This window comes from Cynocephalus volans, chromosome 10, assembly GCF_027409185.1.
Source record: "Cynocephalus volans isolate mCynVol1 chromosome 10, mCynVol1.pri, whole genome shotgun sequence".
In the NCBI taxonomy this organism is placed as follows: Eukaryota; Metazoa; Chordata; class Mammalia; order Dermoptera; family Cynocephalidae; genus Cynocephalus; species Cynocephalus volans.
Window position 1 is genome coordinate 109,332,177 of NC_084469.1, and position 15,241 is coordinate 109,347,417.

A 15,241-nucleotide genomic window follows, 5' to 3' on the forward strand; every position below is an offset into this window, starting at 1 on the left:
GCGGGTTCGGATCCTATATAGGAATGACCAGTGCACTCACTGGCTGAGTGCCGGTCATGAAAACACGACAAAAAAAAAAAAAAAAAAAAAAAAAAAAAAAGAACCACTCTGAGCTTGCAGCAGGCGGAAGCTTTCAGTCTGCACACGCCACGCCACACACCTCACTAGATGTGGTAACAATTTCAGGCCTGAGCCTCTCCGGGAGCCTCGCCCTCTCCTGGCTACGTCACCAGGCCCCGCCCCCGAGGGCGGAGCCTGCGCCTGCGCGGCCGGCCCTCGGGCGGGGGCGGGGCGGGCCGCGGCTCCCACTTCCAACATGGCGCACACTGGTGGCGGCAGCAGTGGGGGCGGCCCCGCAGGCCGGGGGCTGAGCGGCGCCCGCTGGGGTCGCTCGGGCTCCGCGGGCCACGAGAAGCTGCCAGTGCACGTGAGTGGCGCCCTTCCTTCGGGGACCCCGTCCTCAGGCCCCCACAGGCCGGCGCCCCTTACGCCGGCCCCGCCCGGCCCCGCCTCGGCCTCCGCTCTGCGCGGCCCCGGGACCCCCTATCCCCTCATTTGTCCCCTCGAGGGACCGGCTCGTCCCTGTCCCCCCCAGGGGCCCAGCCCCCCGCCCCCTCTTCCCGCGACCCCGGCCCACTGGGACCCGCCCTCCCCCCGTAGGTGGAGGATGCCCTCACTTACCTGGACCAGGTGAAGATCCGCTTCGGCAGCGACCCCGCTACCTACAACGGCTTCCTGGAGATCATGAAGGAGTTCAAAAGCCAGAGGTACCCGCGGGGCCCTACCTATCCCCGGGGACCCCCTGGGCCGGAGTCGGGTGGAGCGGAGTGAGACCCCCCCCCATTCCACCTATTTCCGTGCCCCGCATTCCACCTGCTTCCCCTCCGCCCCCCAGCTGGGTGACCTTGCACAGGTTGTCGAACCTCTGGGAACCTCAGCTCCTCCTAAAAAAAAAATGGAAATGATAGTACCCAAACTTGTGGAGCTGTCCTGGGGATTCCTGGAAGGAGGGCAGGGATAAGGGGTAGAGTCGGGTACACGCAGAGTAGGATCCTGTCTTTATTTCAGATGTTGATTTTTAAGTAAGTTTTGTTCATGAAAGGTTGGGGGGGATTGATTTTGGTATTTTTCTTAAGCACTGTGTAAACATGTTGTTTGTCTTGATGATTGAGTTTTTTAGCACCGTCCCCTCCCCCTTAAATTTTGCCCCCCTCTCCCCTTAAATTTTGTCCCCAAGGTGCCTCATTTGGCTCCTTATTAGTTCCAGGCCTGCTTGGAAGTAAGGTGCATAAACACTTAGTAAGGGACCTGGCACGTGGAAAGCGTTTAAAATATATGAGCTGTTTTTGTAAGCACAGAATCAGGAGGGTTGGGGATAGATGAGAAACCTCAGGGTCATGCTCTTGTTTTACAGGAGGCTCAGAGTGGGTAAGGTACTTGTTGAGACCCACCTCAGTGGCAGCGGTGGGTCTAGAACTGAGACCCTCAGACTTCGATTCTTGCAGTTCACACCCCTACCATGCTGCTGTCCCCTCTTAGGAACCATGGTGGGGCTGGCCTGATTCCTTCCAGGAGTGTGGTACTAAGGCCTGCACTGTTGACTGCAACCAGGAGGAAGATCCCATCTCTCCCCTCACGTTCTTATGTGTTTACCATACTTCCAGGGCCCCTGGTATTTATGCGCTGTAGTCAGTTGCTCAGATCAAAACCTGTGTCCCAGTCATCCCTAATTCATACAAAGTAAGAGAATTTATCACATTGCTTGGAGGGCTTTAGCCTCTTGCCATTTTTTGGAGTCTAGCACTTGCAGTCAGCTCTCCTGACATTTTTCAGAACCCGGTGCATGTGCTTGGAGTGTTTGGGTAGCTGTGCTGTGTAAATATTCTGTCATTCTCACCAGGATGGCACCGGGAGCCCAGGCCTAGCCGCTCTGGAAGTAGATCATTGTCAGCAGATATCACGCCAGTCACGTTTTAAGTTGCTTTGTTGTCAGCTGAGAAGCCTGTTATGTGGCCATACCAAGGGAGGTGGGAGTAGATTTCACTTTTAATTTGCTCTTCAAGACCCTTTTGCTCACTTGTGTTCTGTCTTCCAGCATCGATACTCCTGGAGTCATCAGACGTGTCTCTCAGCTCTTCCACGAACACCCTGACCTTATTGTTGGATTCAATGCTTTCCTTCCCCTTGGATACAGAATTGACATTCCAAAGAACGGCAAGTTAAACATACAGTCTCCTCTGATGAACCAGGTATGCTGCTGCAGTGGTTTGGGTGCTCTTGGCCTTAACACAGCAAACCCTGCTACCCAGGTGCTCAGGTTGGGCAGCATGTCTCGTTTATGGCATTGCCAGAAAGCTGTATAAGGTCCGTTCTTTTCCTAGACATGCTAATCGCTTCTAGCACAAATCAAAATAGATTGAAACACCTACACAGGCAGCGTTTGCAGCCCAAATTGATCTGTTTGGAAGACCTAAAAAAGAGTGGATGTCAGGGAGGCAATCCTTCTAACACAGTTATATGTTGAATCCAAGCAACCGCATAACAGGTGCAGAGGTCTGGGCTCGAGGCCTTCATAGTGAGTGTCCCAGGCAGGCTTACCCTTGTACTGGGCTTGTGCTCGTCTGCATCGGATCGCTCTTGGTGCCACCAGTGAAATAAGGTGGCTGAAATGCATGTGCAAAGAACTATTTTTATTGTTGCTGGGCTTCACTTAATTGCTGGTAGGGTCATTGGCTTAGCGCAGGCTTGTGGCTGTGGTTCCTTCTTTCTGGGTGACAGATGCTGTTTCCTCTGTCTCTGCAGTCCCTTCTTGTGTGAGCTCATCTGACCCTCAGAAAAGGGAAGCCTGTTTCAGCTTCACTTTTATAACCATCTTAATCTCCATCTCGGCAGGGTGGCTAGTTAGGGCATAATTCTTTGCTTGGGGGGCGCTGTCCAGTGTGTTGTGGGATGTTTAGCAACATCTCTGGCCTCCGCCCACCAGATTGTCACCCAGTCATGACAGCCAAAAATGTCTCCAGACATTAAGCGTCTCCTGGGGACAGAGTCAACCCTGTTGCAGAGCACTGGTGTAAGTGAACCAGCTCTCCCAACCTCCTGTGGTCCTTTCCCTGAGAATTTTAGCAGGGAGTATAGAATCTGCTGGAAGTATTTGGTAGGCGTCTCCTGCCATGGAGGAGATTGCGGAGTGTTGGATCAATTAGGGAATTGGGATTTGGAAAGAGAACAATGAGAGGTAATGTGGCAGTGACCGGTCCCCCCCACCCTGGGGTGGCTGGCATGGAAATTCTGCCTCTCCTCTGCAAGGCAAGTTCCACCACCACCACCTTGTCTCATTAAAGCAGAGGAGTGCATCAGTTTCAGAAGGGAACTTGGAAGCCAGTGGCCACTGAATTCCCACGAGGTTCCATTTCCCGTTTGCCAGTGGAGCCCCAGGATCCGGATGTAGGCCTTGGGCCGCCAGACCCTAAAAGCCTTGGCGAGATTAATCTCTGGGACAGTCCTGGCTGGGTTGAGAAACCAAGCTCATTTGCTGCAGCGACATCCTGGAGAGTGCTCTGTAGAGTCTGCATGCTGTGTGAGTGCTTCATGAATGCCCGCGTCCTTCCCAGCCTTGCTAAGAAGGAACAGGAGTCCGAAGACCTAAATTGTGCCCTCTGGGTGTGGAAATTGCCTTCAGCAATCCCCAACCATGGGAGTCACTTGGCTTTGACAGGAACTGCACTGTGGTTGGACTCAGAGCTGCTCTTCCCTTACACAGCTGGGAGCCCCTTCTGGTCCCCACACATTAGCAAGACCAGGGGCAATTCCATCTCCCCTCCTCCCAGGTGGCTCAGGGGACGAGGAAGGTCCACTGGCTTGCAGAAAGGCTTGCAAGGACTGTCGCTGAATAGCTGCTGCACAGGGCTTTGTGCTCTGGCTGCAGCCTGGAAGCAGCACATCTGGGCTCTCTTTGCTCAGCTGGAAGGTGGGCTCCCTGCAGGGCTCCCTTAAGCCCACTCAGTTTCCGGTACAGACAGACCTGTCAGGTTTCCAGTCCCACTTCTCCACAGTCCAGGCTGTTCCTTGTGTGGCTTCACGACAGGCACATGCAAGGTGTCCTTTCAGCTTCCTGGAGTCCTCTGAGAGGCCGTCACAGCCTGAAAACCTTACAAGGCTCCCCACACGCAAATGCCTTGGTGGGGGTTCTTATTGGATTTTCTAGCTTCAAGGCTTTGAAGTATAGCTTTGTTGTACAGCTTTGTTGTTGGATTTTTTTTTTTTTTCATTTTTTATTTTGTCACCAAGCTGCCAACTCCACACAAGGAAAAAGTGGTTCTCAGGTGCCCAGGAAGATAAATAAGAGATTCTTAGCCTCTGGGGTTCCTTTTGTGTGGGGTTTCTCAACCTCAGCACTATTGCCAGGCAGGGCTGGGTCATTCTGGTGAGGGGCTGTCCTGGGCATTGCAGGGTGCTGAACAGCGTCCCTGGCCACCACCCACCAGATGCCAGGAGCACCCTTCCCCCAGTGTGACAACCTAAAACATCTCCCAAAGATGCCACATGTCCTCTGGGGGCAGAATCACCCCAGTTGAGAACACAAGTCTAAAGGGGAATACAGACACTCCGTGATGTGTAACCAGCAAGGCTTGGGGCACTTGGAAGAAGGAACGTGCTCCTGCTGGGGCCTTGGCCTCCCAAGTCAGTGGCGTTTCGGATTTGGTCACCTCCACAGAGACACCCCCCTCCCCGCCAAGTCCACCCCAATGTCATTCTCACACCACTCTTGGTTATAGATTTCAAAATAACAAAGCCAGGAATGGAAGTTGAGATTCCATTGTTTTGTGTTGGTTTGTCCTCCCTCGTAGACAGTGAGTCCTTAAGGTGAGGACTCGTCCCTCTTGTCCAGGACTGTATCCATGTGCCAGGATGGTGCCAGGGGAGCAGCATGCGGGGGAGGAACAGGAACTGGAGGGTGGTGGGAAAGTGATGACTCGGTCCCTAGGTCCCTCTCAGGGCAGACCCTGCCTTTGGAGGCAGCAGCCGGCTTGGACAGAGAGAGAGGGACCTTCATGGTGCATCTTATGATATAAGTGGCCCCTTTGCATTCAGAGGGAGGCCCACCTTCGATTCTTGGCTCCTGACAGGTGAGTTCTAATGCTTGTGTCTTACTGACTCACAGAGCAGTCAGCGGCCACTTGCTGTGAGTCAGGCCCTGGGGTTTATTCAGAATCTCAGCTCTTGGGGTGCCTGTGCAGTGATGGGGGCCAGGGGTGGGGTGTCAGGGTGAGAAGTCTGGGGTGGTCCTGGGATGCCTGATTGTCTGGTAAAGGTGGCAGCCCCTGCTGAGGTGAGCAAGGCAGTGGGGGCTGCTCTGTGTTGTCACCCACTGGAGACATCTGCGTGGGTGGAGGCATCGGCCGTGCAGGACGGCTCACCAGTGTGTAGGAGGCATTGCTAACTGTGCCCAGACAAGGCCACCCAGGGCGGAGAGAGGGAGTGCAGGCAGAGAAAGAAAAGACTGGGCTTGTTCCAGAAGGTTTAGAGCAGGGTCCGCTTACTGTGGCCTGTGGCCCAAACTAGCTTGGCTTTGTGTGGCTGGTGGTTTTCACATTTTCCAAGGATTGCATTCATTTTTTTTTTTTTTTAATTGTGATGATATTCACTTAACATAAAGTACATCATCATGACCATTTTAAAATGTACTATTCAGTGATTTTTGGTATATTCACAATATTGTGCATCTGTCACCACCAATTCCAGAACACTTCCATCACCCCAAAACACTCTACCTCCTAATTCTCCCCTCCCCCAGCCCCTGACCACCACTAGTCTGCTGTCTATCTCCATGGATTTGCCTCTCTGGACATTTCATGTGAATGGAATCGCGCACTACGTGACCTTTTGTGTCTGGCTTGTTTCCCTTAGTGTAATGTGTTCAGGGTTTGTCCACGTGGTAGCGTGAGTCAGAGCTTCATTCCTTGTGATGGGTGAGTGATACCCCACTGTATGGATGGGCGCACTGTTTATCCATTCATCTGTTGATGGACGTTTGGGTCGTTTCCACCTTCTGGCTACTGGGAATAGTGCTTCTGCAGACACATATGTCCAAGGGTTTGTGTGCACACCTGTTTTCGGTTCGGGGTTGATGCTTGGGAGTGGGATCGCTGGCTTACGTGAGAGTTCTGTGTTGAACCTGCTGAGGGGCTGCCAGGCTATTTCACAGTTTGTGCTGAGCGTTGCTCTAGGGGGTGGCCCTCCATCTCATCACAGTGGCTCACTTCAGGGGACCTGCCGAGATATGGGAAGCTTCAGAATGCCACCCTGCAGTGGCGGGGGACTCAGGTGAGCTCACAGTCTCCTCTGAGGCACGCCTTGGCCCCAAGTCTGCTTCCCCCCACCCCGCCTGGTTCCTTCCAGCTCCTTCCACCACCAAGACTGTGTGCCACGAACAAGCACGAGTGCAGACCTCCATCAGCTTGAAAAGAGAGATCGCCAAGGGCGCCCCCAGAGAGCCTTACGGTGAATCCCACTGCCAAGGAGCAGTGGCGTCAAGAGTAGTGGCCGCTCCAGACCTTGCGTCTCTGCTCTCCTCAGCTTAGACTTTCTAGAGTTGTTTCTGTGCCCACTGTTCCATGCTGAACTGTGCCCCCAGTCCATATGTTGAAGCCCTGTACCCCCAGGACCTCAGAATGTGACTGTATTTGGAGATGGGGCCTTTAAAGTGGTAATTATGGTAAAACGAGGCCATTAGGGTGGGCCCTAATCCAGTCTGACTGTGTCCTTATGAGAAAGGATGAGGACAGGCACGCTCAGAGGAAAGTCTCTGTGGGGATGCAGTGAGGGGTCGTCACCTGCAAGCCCAGGAGAGAGGCCTTGGTGGGAGCCAAGCCTGTGGCAACTTGACCTCAGACTCCCAGCCTCCAGAACTGTAAGAAGTATTAATTTCTGTTGTTGAAGCCACCCAGTCTGTGGTAGTTTGTTATGGCAGCCTGGCTAACACACCCATCCAGGTGACAGTGTGTGATGACAGTTCAGCAGCAGGGGGCAGCAGTGCTCCTGGCTTGGCCTGCCCCGGTGGATTCTTCAGGCCAGAGACTGGTGCGAGGTGCATTGTCAGGCAATGGAAACAGTGGGCAGGTCTGTCTGTCCCTTCATCTGTTCACCCGATCATCCCCGACAGCAGATGAGGCCCACTGTGGTCCAAGGACTGTCCCAGGTGCTGGGGATACAGCCCTGAACAACATGATGTTCAGGCCATTTGCCATCTGGTCAGGGTGGACAGACCATGAAATAAGTAAAATTTGTCACACGTAGGGCAGTAATACGTGCCGTGGAGAAAGCTAGAACAAGAAAGGGACTCGGGTGCTGGGAGACAGAGTTGTTTTACTTTGATGCAAGATGGTTCTGGAAGACTCGCCGAGGATGTGGTGTCCCAGCAAAGACCTCGAGCCGAGCTGGAGGGATCCCGAGCTGCTGGAGAACCAGCCCCTGTGTGCCTGGGTCTGTGTGGGATAATTCCAGGTTAAAAACATAACATCACCTTCAGGGGGTGGTCCTGTCCCACCACGAGTTAGGATTCTGTAGCGTGGGCGAGAGACATTTGTTTTCTATTTTTATTTGTATTTACAGGAAAGTACTCAAATAGAGGGCAATGCTTGATGGGTGGTCAGGGCCCATCTCTTTCAAGTGACTGATGTCCCTTCTCCAATTGGCCAGGGCTTAGCACCCAAAGTCTCATGTCCCTCCCTGGCACCTGGGTCCCCATTATCTACGTCCTGACTTTCCCATTGCTGCTGACAGCAGGTGGTTTTGCACCTGAAAACAATCTTGCTGAAATGGGGCCACAGAAGGTGTGGGAAGCCGTCTTTCATACACAGCCCAAAACTTGGCTCTAAAAATGTTTAAACATCACTTTTTGTAAATTTCTCCCAAATACTAATTTCTCCAAATGTAAAGTGCTCCTTAAACTTGCCTGTTGTTTGAAGAGATTCAGAAGGGTCGGGCGGAGGTGAGCAGGTGAGACTCGCCCAGGAGTGCCCTCAGGGGTGCGCAGACACTCAGGCACCAAGGCACGAGCCGTCTGCACGTTCTGTGTGCCCGGCCCACTTGTATCCCTCCAGGCCCCCTGAAGTGACCTTTCTCTGCATCTCATTAAAAAAAACTTGGCTGTCTGCTGGGTTTTGTCTGCTCTCATGCAGACAGCGGCTGGACCTGGCATTTTTCACAGTCTGTCCCCATGTTGGTCCTGCGGTAACTCACTGTCTGTCGTTGTCAGGAGAATTCACACAACCACGGTGACTGTGCAGAGGACTTCAAGCAACAGATGCCGTATAAGGAGGACAAACCCCAGGTGCCCTTGGAGTCAGATTCCGTGGAATTCAACAACGCCATCAGCTACGTGAATAAGATTAAGACCCGCTTTCTAGACCACCCAGAAATCTACAGGTCGTTCCTAGAGATACTGCACACTTACCAGGTAAGGGGCCTCAAGTCTGACTTGTTTGTGGGTTTTTCTGGCATTTTCCTCCACCATCAGGTGCACTGGAGGTGTTCAGGTTTTCTTGTCTGAGTTCATGACATTTTGATTAGTGGGCTTTGGGGGTTTTTTTTTTTTTTTTTTTTTGGCATTAGTTTTTCTGTTTAATGTGGTAAAATATATATAACATAAAACTTACCATTTTAGCCATTTTTAAGTGCACAATTCAGTGGCATTAATTCAGAATGCATTAAGTGCTTCCACACTGCTGTGCAACCGTCATCATCGTCCATCTCCAGAACTAACTCACCTTCTCAAACTGAAAGTCCCCCCATTAAACACTCGCTCCCTATTTCCCTCCTCGCTGTAGCCCCTGGCAAACACCATTCTGTTTTCTGTCTCAATGAATTTGCCTATTCTAGGCACCTCCTATAAGTGGAATCACAAATATTTGTCTTTCTGTGTCTGGTTTATTTCACTGAGCATGATGTCCTCGAGGTTCATCCATGTTGCAGCATGTGTCAGGACTAACTACTTTTTTGGGCTGAATAATAATCCGTCATATGGATCTACCACATCTTTTTTATCCATTAATCCATCAGCTGACACTTAGATTGCTTCCAGCTTTTGGCTGTTGTGCATAATGCTGCTGTGAACGTGGATGTATAGGTGCTTGTTGGAGGTCCATTTAGTTTTGTTTTTATTTTGTTCCTTGACGCACCTCTGCACCCAGGATGCGCACATGAGGGGAATTCAAAAAGAACCTAAGAAGACAGTCTGCTTTTCACAAGGAGACTTCGTTATCTCTTAGGCAGTACAACTACAAGCACTTTATTTCTGCTGATTACAACTGGGTTCAGCACCAGGAACTGGGGTGACAAAGGGGAATGGTTATCACTGCTTGAGAGTTCAGTCCAGTGGTGGAAGAAACTTAGAGACAGACTGGGGTGGAAAAGAGGGGATGTGCATGGGAGAGGTGAGGCAGGGTTCATGGTTGCCAACCCCATCTGGGCTTAGGGAGGGGGTGGTCAGGATGAATCCTGACAAATCAGGCAGAGCCATTAGGCAGACAGGCACAGAAGAAGGGTGGACTTGGTGCCAGGAATGCCTGTGCAAAGGTCCAGGGGCAGAGCAGACAGCGCCAGGGCTTCTGCAGGGGACTTGGGAAACACAGGTGGGCCAATGGCAAGGGACACCTATGTCGTGTGCAGGACTCAGACATCATCCTCACCCCCACATGGAGTTCTTGATGCTTATTTTTTTAAGCAACAGAACCTACTTTTATAAATGAAGTCTACACAACTTTTATATGTCAAGTAAAGAAGTGAGATTCTTTTATCGGAAATGTTTGAGATCGGATCGATGGCATTTGCTTCCTATGAACTCAGTGAGGCCATTTTGCTTCCTGTGAACTCAGTGAGGCCATTTTGATGGACCAGATGTTTGCCATCCTTGTCATGGGTGACGTGCAGTCTCAGCATCCATCTGCAAGGTGCTGGTACAGCCTTCAGAATTCCTGCTTCCCACAGATGAGCAGTCATGGGTGGCAGCTGTGAGCATGTGATCTGTGGGGAGCGATGCTGCTTGTGATGGTGGGGTGTACAGCTCCCTTCCAGGCTTCACAGGGTGTCACATGGTCAGGCTACAAGGATCCTCAGAGAGCAGGCTGTGCAGTGTCTCTTCTGTTGAAGGGGAAGGGGGAGGCAAAGAAGTTAGAGGCTCATTTACCCGAAATTGCAGCAATGGGCTGTCAGGGACTTACTCAGAGAGCACAGGGGGTGGGGGAATGGATGACGCAGTGTCCCCCAACCCAAACACTGTAGTTGGTTGGAAATGCAGATACTTGGGCCTTCCCCCAGGGCTGCAATCTATCAGGTTCTGCCTGGCCCCCTCATTCTAAACAAGACTCCTGGTGACTCCAACGTGAGGCTGTTTCTTGAATTTTTATGTGAATTATCCTCATTTTAAATTGTTGGTTCAGATTTTTAAAAGACACTGACCAAGCAGCTCTGGGGTAAATTTGGTTGCGGGTTACTATTTTCGATTTCCGTGGGGCCTCCCTTCAGACCTGAGTTCCTTGCCTTCACCTCCCTGAACTTTGGGGTTCTTATCTGCAAAATGGCCATAATGCTTGCAGTGCCCACCGGCCCCTGGCCTAAATGAAGTTAATGGAGGTAGTTAATTCACGCACAGTGCCTGCCTCAGATCACCCCTGGGCGTCTGTTACCCATTGTAAAATTTTGTACATGTCCCATGTGTGCTCGGAGGAGCACAGTCAGTCCTGCCCTGACCCGACTTGGGTGTTCCTGTGAAGGACTCTGTTCTCCACAGAACAGCACAGTCAGACCACAGGGCTCATGGGAAAACAGGGTCTGGGCACAATGCTCAAGGACTTCCTCAGTGGCACCTAAGAAAGAACAGGTACCTGCTCAAAACGGTAGCGCCGTTGTGCACATGTTAAGTGGGTAAGAAGTACATGAACACTACAGCAAATACGGTACTGACCTTGGAAGAGACCTGAGGTTACCTTGTGGCCTTGGCTGTTGGAAGGTGGCAGCCTGTGATATACATGAAGGGCTGGGAGGAGGTCATCTGAAATTGGATGGGACATTGTAACCTCAGGCAGACACAGGGTGGCTGCTAGCACAGCCAGGCACTGGGGGGACCCATAGATGTTGGCGGGGGGTACAGGCGTGGTTTCATATGGCCGTGGTCAGCCAGGTGCAGTTTTCTGTGATTCACCCAGTGTTTCTCCTGGATAAATTAGTGCGTATTACGCAAGCACAAAAAGCACATTGTGCTCAAATTGTTTCCTAGAACACATCTCATGTTCAAGTAGATTTGCATGTTCAAAACAAGTGTTACAGCAGAACTGTCTCCACAGGATGAATGCCCAGAAGGTGTGTTCCTAAGTTGAGGGTGTACGCTCATGACATGTAAATAGATGTCACCAAATTTCCCTCTGCAAGGTGGCGCCCATTTTCCTTCCTGCCTTCTGTGTTTGAGAGCACCCGGTTCCATGTCCTCGTTAGAAATCACCAGCCCTTTTCATCTGTGTCCATCTGATGAGTGAGAGACGGCTGTTGTGCTGTTTGAAATTGTGTTCCTGGGCTGGCCAGTTAGCTCAGTTGATTAGAGTGTGGTGCTGATGACACCAAGGTCAAGGATTCAGATCCACATACTGGCCAGCCACGCCACCCATGTGCATGCACGCACATGCATTCCTTTAAATTTTGGTCAGTTTGGTCATTGTTTCATCTGTATTTACCTTCTGAGTCATGTGGCCTCTGCTCATTTTTTATTTGGCCTGCAAGCATCGGGTGACTTTTAGGAGGGGTGGTTGGTTTCTCTTTTCTTCCCTCCCGCACAGGTACTACAGGTGCCTCCCTTCCCTCGGAGCAGCGGCCGGGCAGGGCAGGGTGGTTCTTTCCATTTGGAGCCTTGAGCGGGAACATTAACAGCTGTGCCCTGTGCTCTGGGAGGGCCCTGGTGCTGCTGCCTCTTCCTTGCTCTGTGACATTCTCGGGTGTACAGTAGACAGGGACCTATTTCTATCGGCCAGCTTCAGTTTTGCTGGCCAGTTCCTGCCCTCCAACCTGGGTCCACTTGGTCTTCCTCTTACTGCTGTAAGCTCCATGTCAGGCTGTCTTCCTTCAACACCTTGTGTCTTGGTGACTGTGGCCCACGGGTCCCTTGGCCTGGAAGTTCCTCCCTCTGCTCTTCACCTCCTCCTTCATGGCCCCACGCCACCTCTGCACTCTGCCTTGCCCTTGGGAGGGCCTTCGGTTCACCTCTGACCCCGTACTTTCCTGGCCTGCCCCTGATTTCAGCCAGCCTCGCACCTCCCCACTCTCTCAGTTCGTGGACACAACACACCCCACCCCTTGTCCCTTCCACACTCCTGCCACAGGCTGTGTCTTGCAGTGGGATCCAGTTGCCAGCACCCAGGACTCTTGTTGACTCCACCAGCAGGTTCTCTTCCTCGTGAGTCATCCCTCTGTCTCCTCCACGGTGGGATGCCTGAACATCACAGGCCGGGTGCCTTGTTCCTTGGCTAACCACTCATCTTCTCTTTCCCGAAAACCAACAGAAGGAGCAGCTGAACACAAAAGGCCGGCCGTTCCGAGGCATGTCCGAAGAAGAGGTGTTCACCGAGGTTGCCAACCTCTTCCGGGGCCAGGAGGACCTGCTCTCCGAGTTTGGACAGTTCCTGCCTGAAGCCAAGCGGTCCCTGGTAAGTGCAGAGGGCTGTGGCCCAACCCTGGGAGCCTTAGCAAGGAGGCACGGCCTCAGCCAGCTCAGCCCCAGGGCTGGGCCAGACTCGTCCACCCTCCAGGATGCTCTGGGTTTCCCCCAGTAGCTACAGGGGGGTGTGCAGACACTCAGGGGGGTCCCCCTTATCGCTTGTGCATGTTAAGCTGGTGACACATCCTCAGAAATGCTTCTCTATACAGACAGTACCTGAGTCTCAAGGGATGGCTTGGGAATCAGAGCGTCTCCCCATGGAGACAATAAGACCCAGGTGCTGGGGCCTGGTGTTCTACCTCCTGGGCCTGCCCTCCAGAGCCTCTGCCAGGACCGCAGAGCCACCACCTGCCTGGAACCCTGGTCCTGTGGGAAGGTGCAGGAGGGGTTGGATGCACCACCTCTCCCTCTCTTGGATGTGACTCTGGTCTGGGGCTCCCAGCAGGTTGCATCTGGAGACCAGGGTGGGGGTGGCCTAGACTTGGCAGGGACCTTGGGTGGTAGAGAGCAGAGGTGGGTGAGAAGAGGCCTCGGGCAGGGAGGCTGGGGGCTCAACTGCACGATCAGACTTTCACCCCCAGCCATGGCCTGAAGCCTGCCGGGCTGTCTTCTCCTTCTCCTCCTCTGTTTTTTTTCTTATTATGCACATAAAGCTTTTTTCAGAAATTGAGGTGAAATTTATAATATAAAATTCACCATTTTAAAGTGAACAATGCAGTGGGGTTTAGTGCATTCATAATGTACAATCTTCATCACTAGCTAGTTCTAGAACATTCTCATCACCCCAAAAAGAAACCCCACCTCCATCAGCAGTCACTCCTTATTCCCCTCCTCCAGCCCATGACAACCACCAATCTGCTTTCTATTTCTATGGATTTGCCTGTTCTGGACATTTCATATCAATGGAATCATACACTCTGTGGCCTGTGTCTGGCTTCTTTCACTCAGTATCATGTTTTCAAGGTTCATCCATGTTGTATGTAGTATGTGTCAGTGCGTGATTCCTTTTTATGAAATATGAAATAATATTCCTGGGTATGTATATACTACATTTTGTTTATCCATTCATCCATCCATAGGCATTTGGGTTGTTTCTGCCTTTTGGCTGTTGTGAATAGTGCTGCCGGGAATATTCGTGTGCAAGGACAGTCATATGCTTCTTAATGACTTTTTGTTTGATGACAGACTGTGTGTATGAAGGTGTCTCCTGAGGTTACAGAGGCCATACCATGTACCTTATAGCCTAGATGTGTCATGGGCTATGGCCATCTAAGTTTGTGTAAGTACACTCCACGGTGTTCACACAAGGACAAAATCGCCTAACTACTGATCTCACAGAACATGTCCCATGTCATTGAACTGTGTTTGAACACCTGTTTTCAATTCTTTTTGGTAGGTACCTAGGAGGAGTGGAATTGCTGGGTCATATGGTCATTCTATGGTTATCTTTTTGAAGAACCTCAAAACTGTTTTCCACAGTAGCTGTACCATTTAACATTTCCTTCAGCAATGTACTGCCGTTCCAATTGGTCCACATCTTGCAACAGTTATTTTCTGTGTTTTTTGTTGTTTTTTTGCTTTTTTTTTTAATAGTTGTCGTAGTCTTGTGAAGTTATATCACACTGTGGTTTAGATCTGCATTTTCCTGGTGACTGATAATGTTGAGCATCCTTTCATGTGCTTATTGGCCGTTTGTATATCTTTGGAGAAATGTCTATTTAAGTCCTTTGCCAATCTTTTAATTTATTTTTTTGTTTGTTTTTTGAGTTGTAGGAATTCTTTATATATGCTGATACTAGACCTTATCAGATGTGTGATTTACTGATGTCCTCCTCCATTCTGCAGGTTGTCTTTTCACTTTCTTGTTAGTGTCCTCGGATGCACAAAAGCTTTTAATTTTGATGAGGTTCAGTTTCTCTGTTTTTCTTATGGTGCTCATACTTTTAGCGTCAAATCTAAGAAACCATTGCCAAATCAAAGTCACGAAGGTTTTCCCTCATGTTTTCTTCTAACAGTTTTATAGTTTTAGCTTTTCTGGTTTTATTTAGGTTATTGACCCATTTTGAGTTAATTTTGTACATGGTGTGAAGGGCAGATATAACTTCGTTCTTTTGCATATGGAGATACAGTTGTCTAGCACCATTTGTTGAAGAAACTCTTCTTTCCCCATTGAATGGTCTTGGCACCCTTGTTGAAAGTCCATCAACTATACTCGTATGGGTTTATCTGTGAATTCTCAGTTGTGATTCATTGGTCTCTGTGTTTATCCTTATGCCATTGCAACACTGTTTTGATTACTGTAGCTTTGTAGTAAGTTTAAAGTCCTCCAACTCTGTTCATTTTTGAGATTGTTTGGGCATTCAGGGCCCCTCGCATTCCCATATGAATTTAAAGATCAGCTTTTCCATTTCTGCAAAAAACAGCCTCTGGTAATTCAATAGGACTCGCGTTGAACCTTTAGATCTCCTTGGGGGGAATATTACCCTTTTTTTTTTTTTTGTCTTTTTCGTGACCAGTACTCAGCCAGTGAGCGCACTG

At 50.7% G+C, this 15,241-nt stretch overlaps 1 protein-coding gene across 1 annotated transcript in view; it reads left to right on the forward strand.

Moving 5' to 3' along the window:
* The first annotated feature begins 306 nt into the window (after positions 1 to 306).
* Positions 307 to 15,241, forward strand: part of SIN3B (SIN3 transcription regulator family member B) — a 42,969-nt gene continuing 28,034 nt past the window's right edge. Inside the window, exons 1-5 of the mRNA XM_063112043.1 lie at positions 307 to 427; positions 661 to 767; positions 2,096 to 2,249; positions 8,258 to 8,458; positions 12,549 to 12,692. Of these exons, the coding sequence (XP_062968113.1) occupies positions 317 to 427; positions 661 to 767; positions 2,096 to 2,249; positions 8,258 to 8,458; positions 12,549 to 12,692 (717 nt within the window). The 5' untranslated portion in view covers positions 307 to 316. The remainder of the gene's footprint in view (positions 428 to 660; positions 768 to 2,095; positions 2,250 to 8,257; positions 8,459 to 12,548; positions 12,693 to 15,241) is intronic.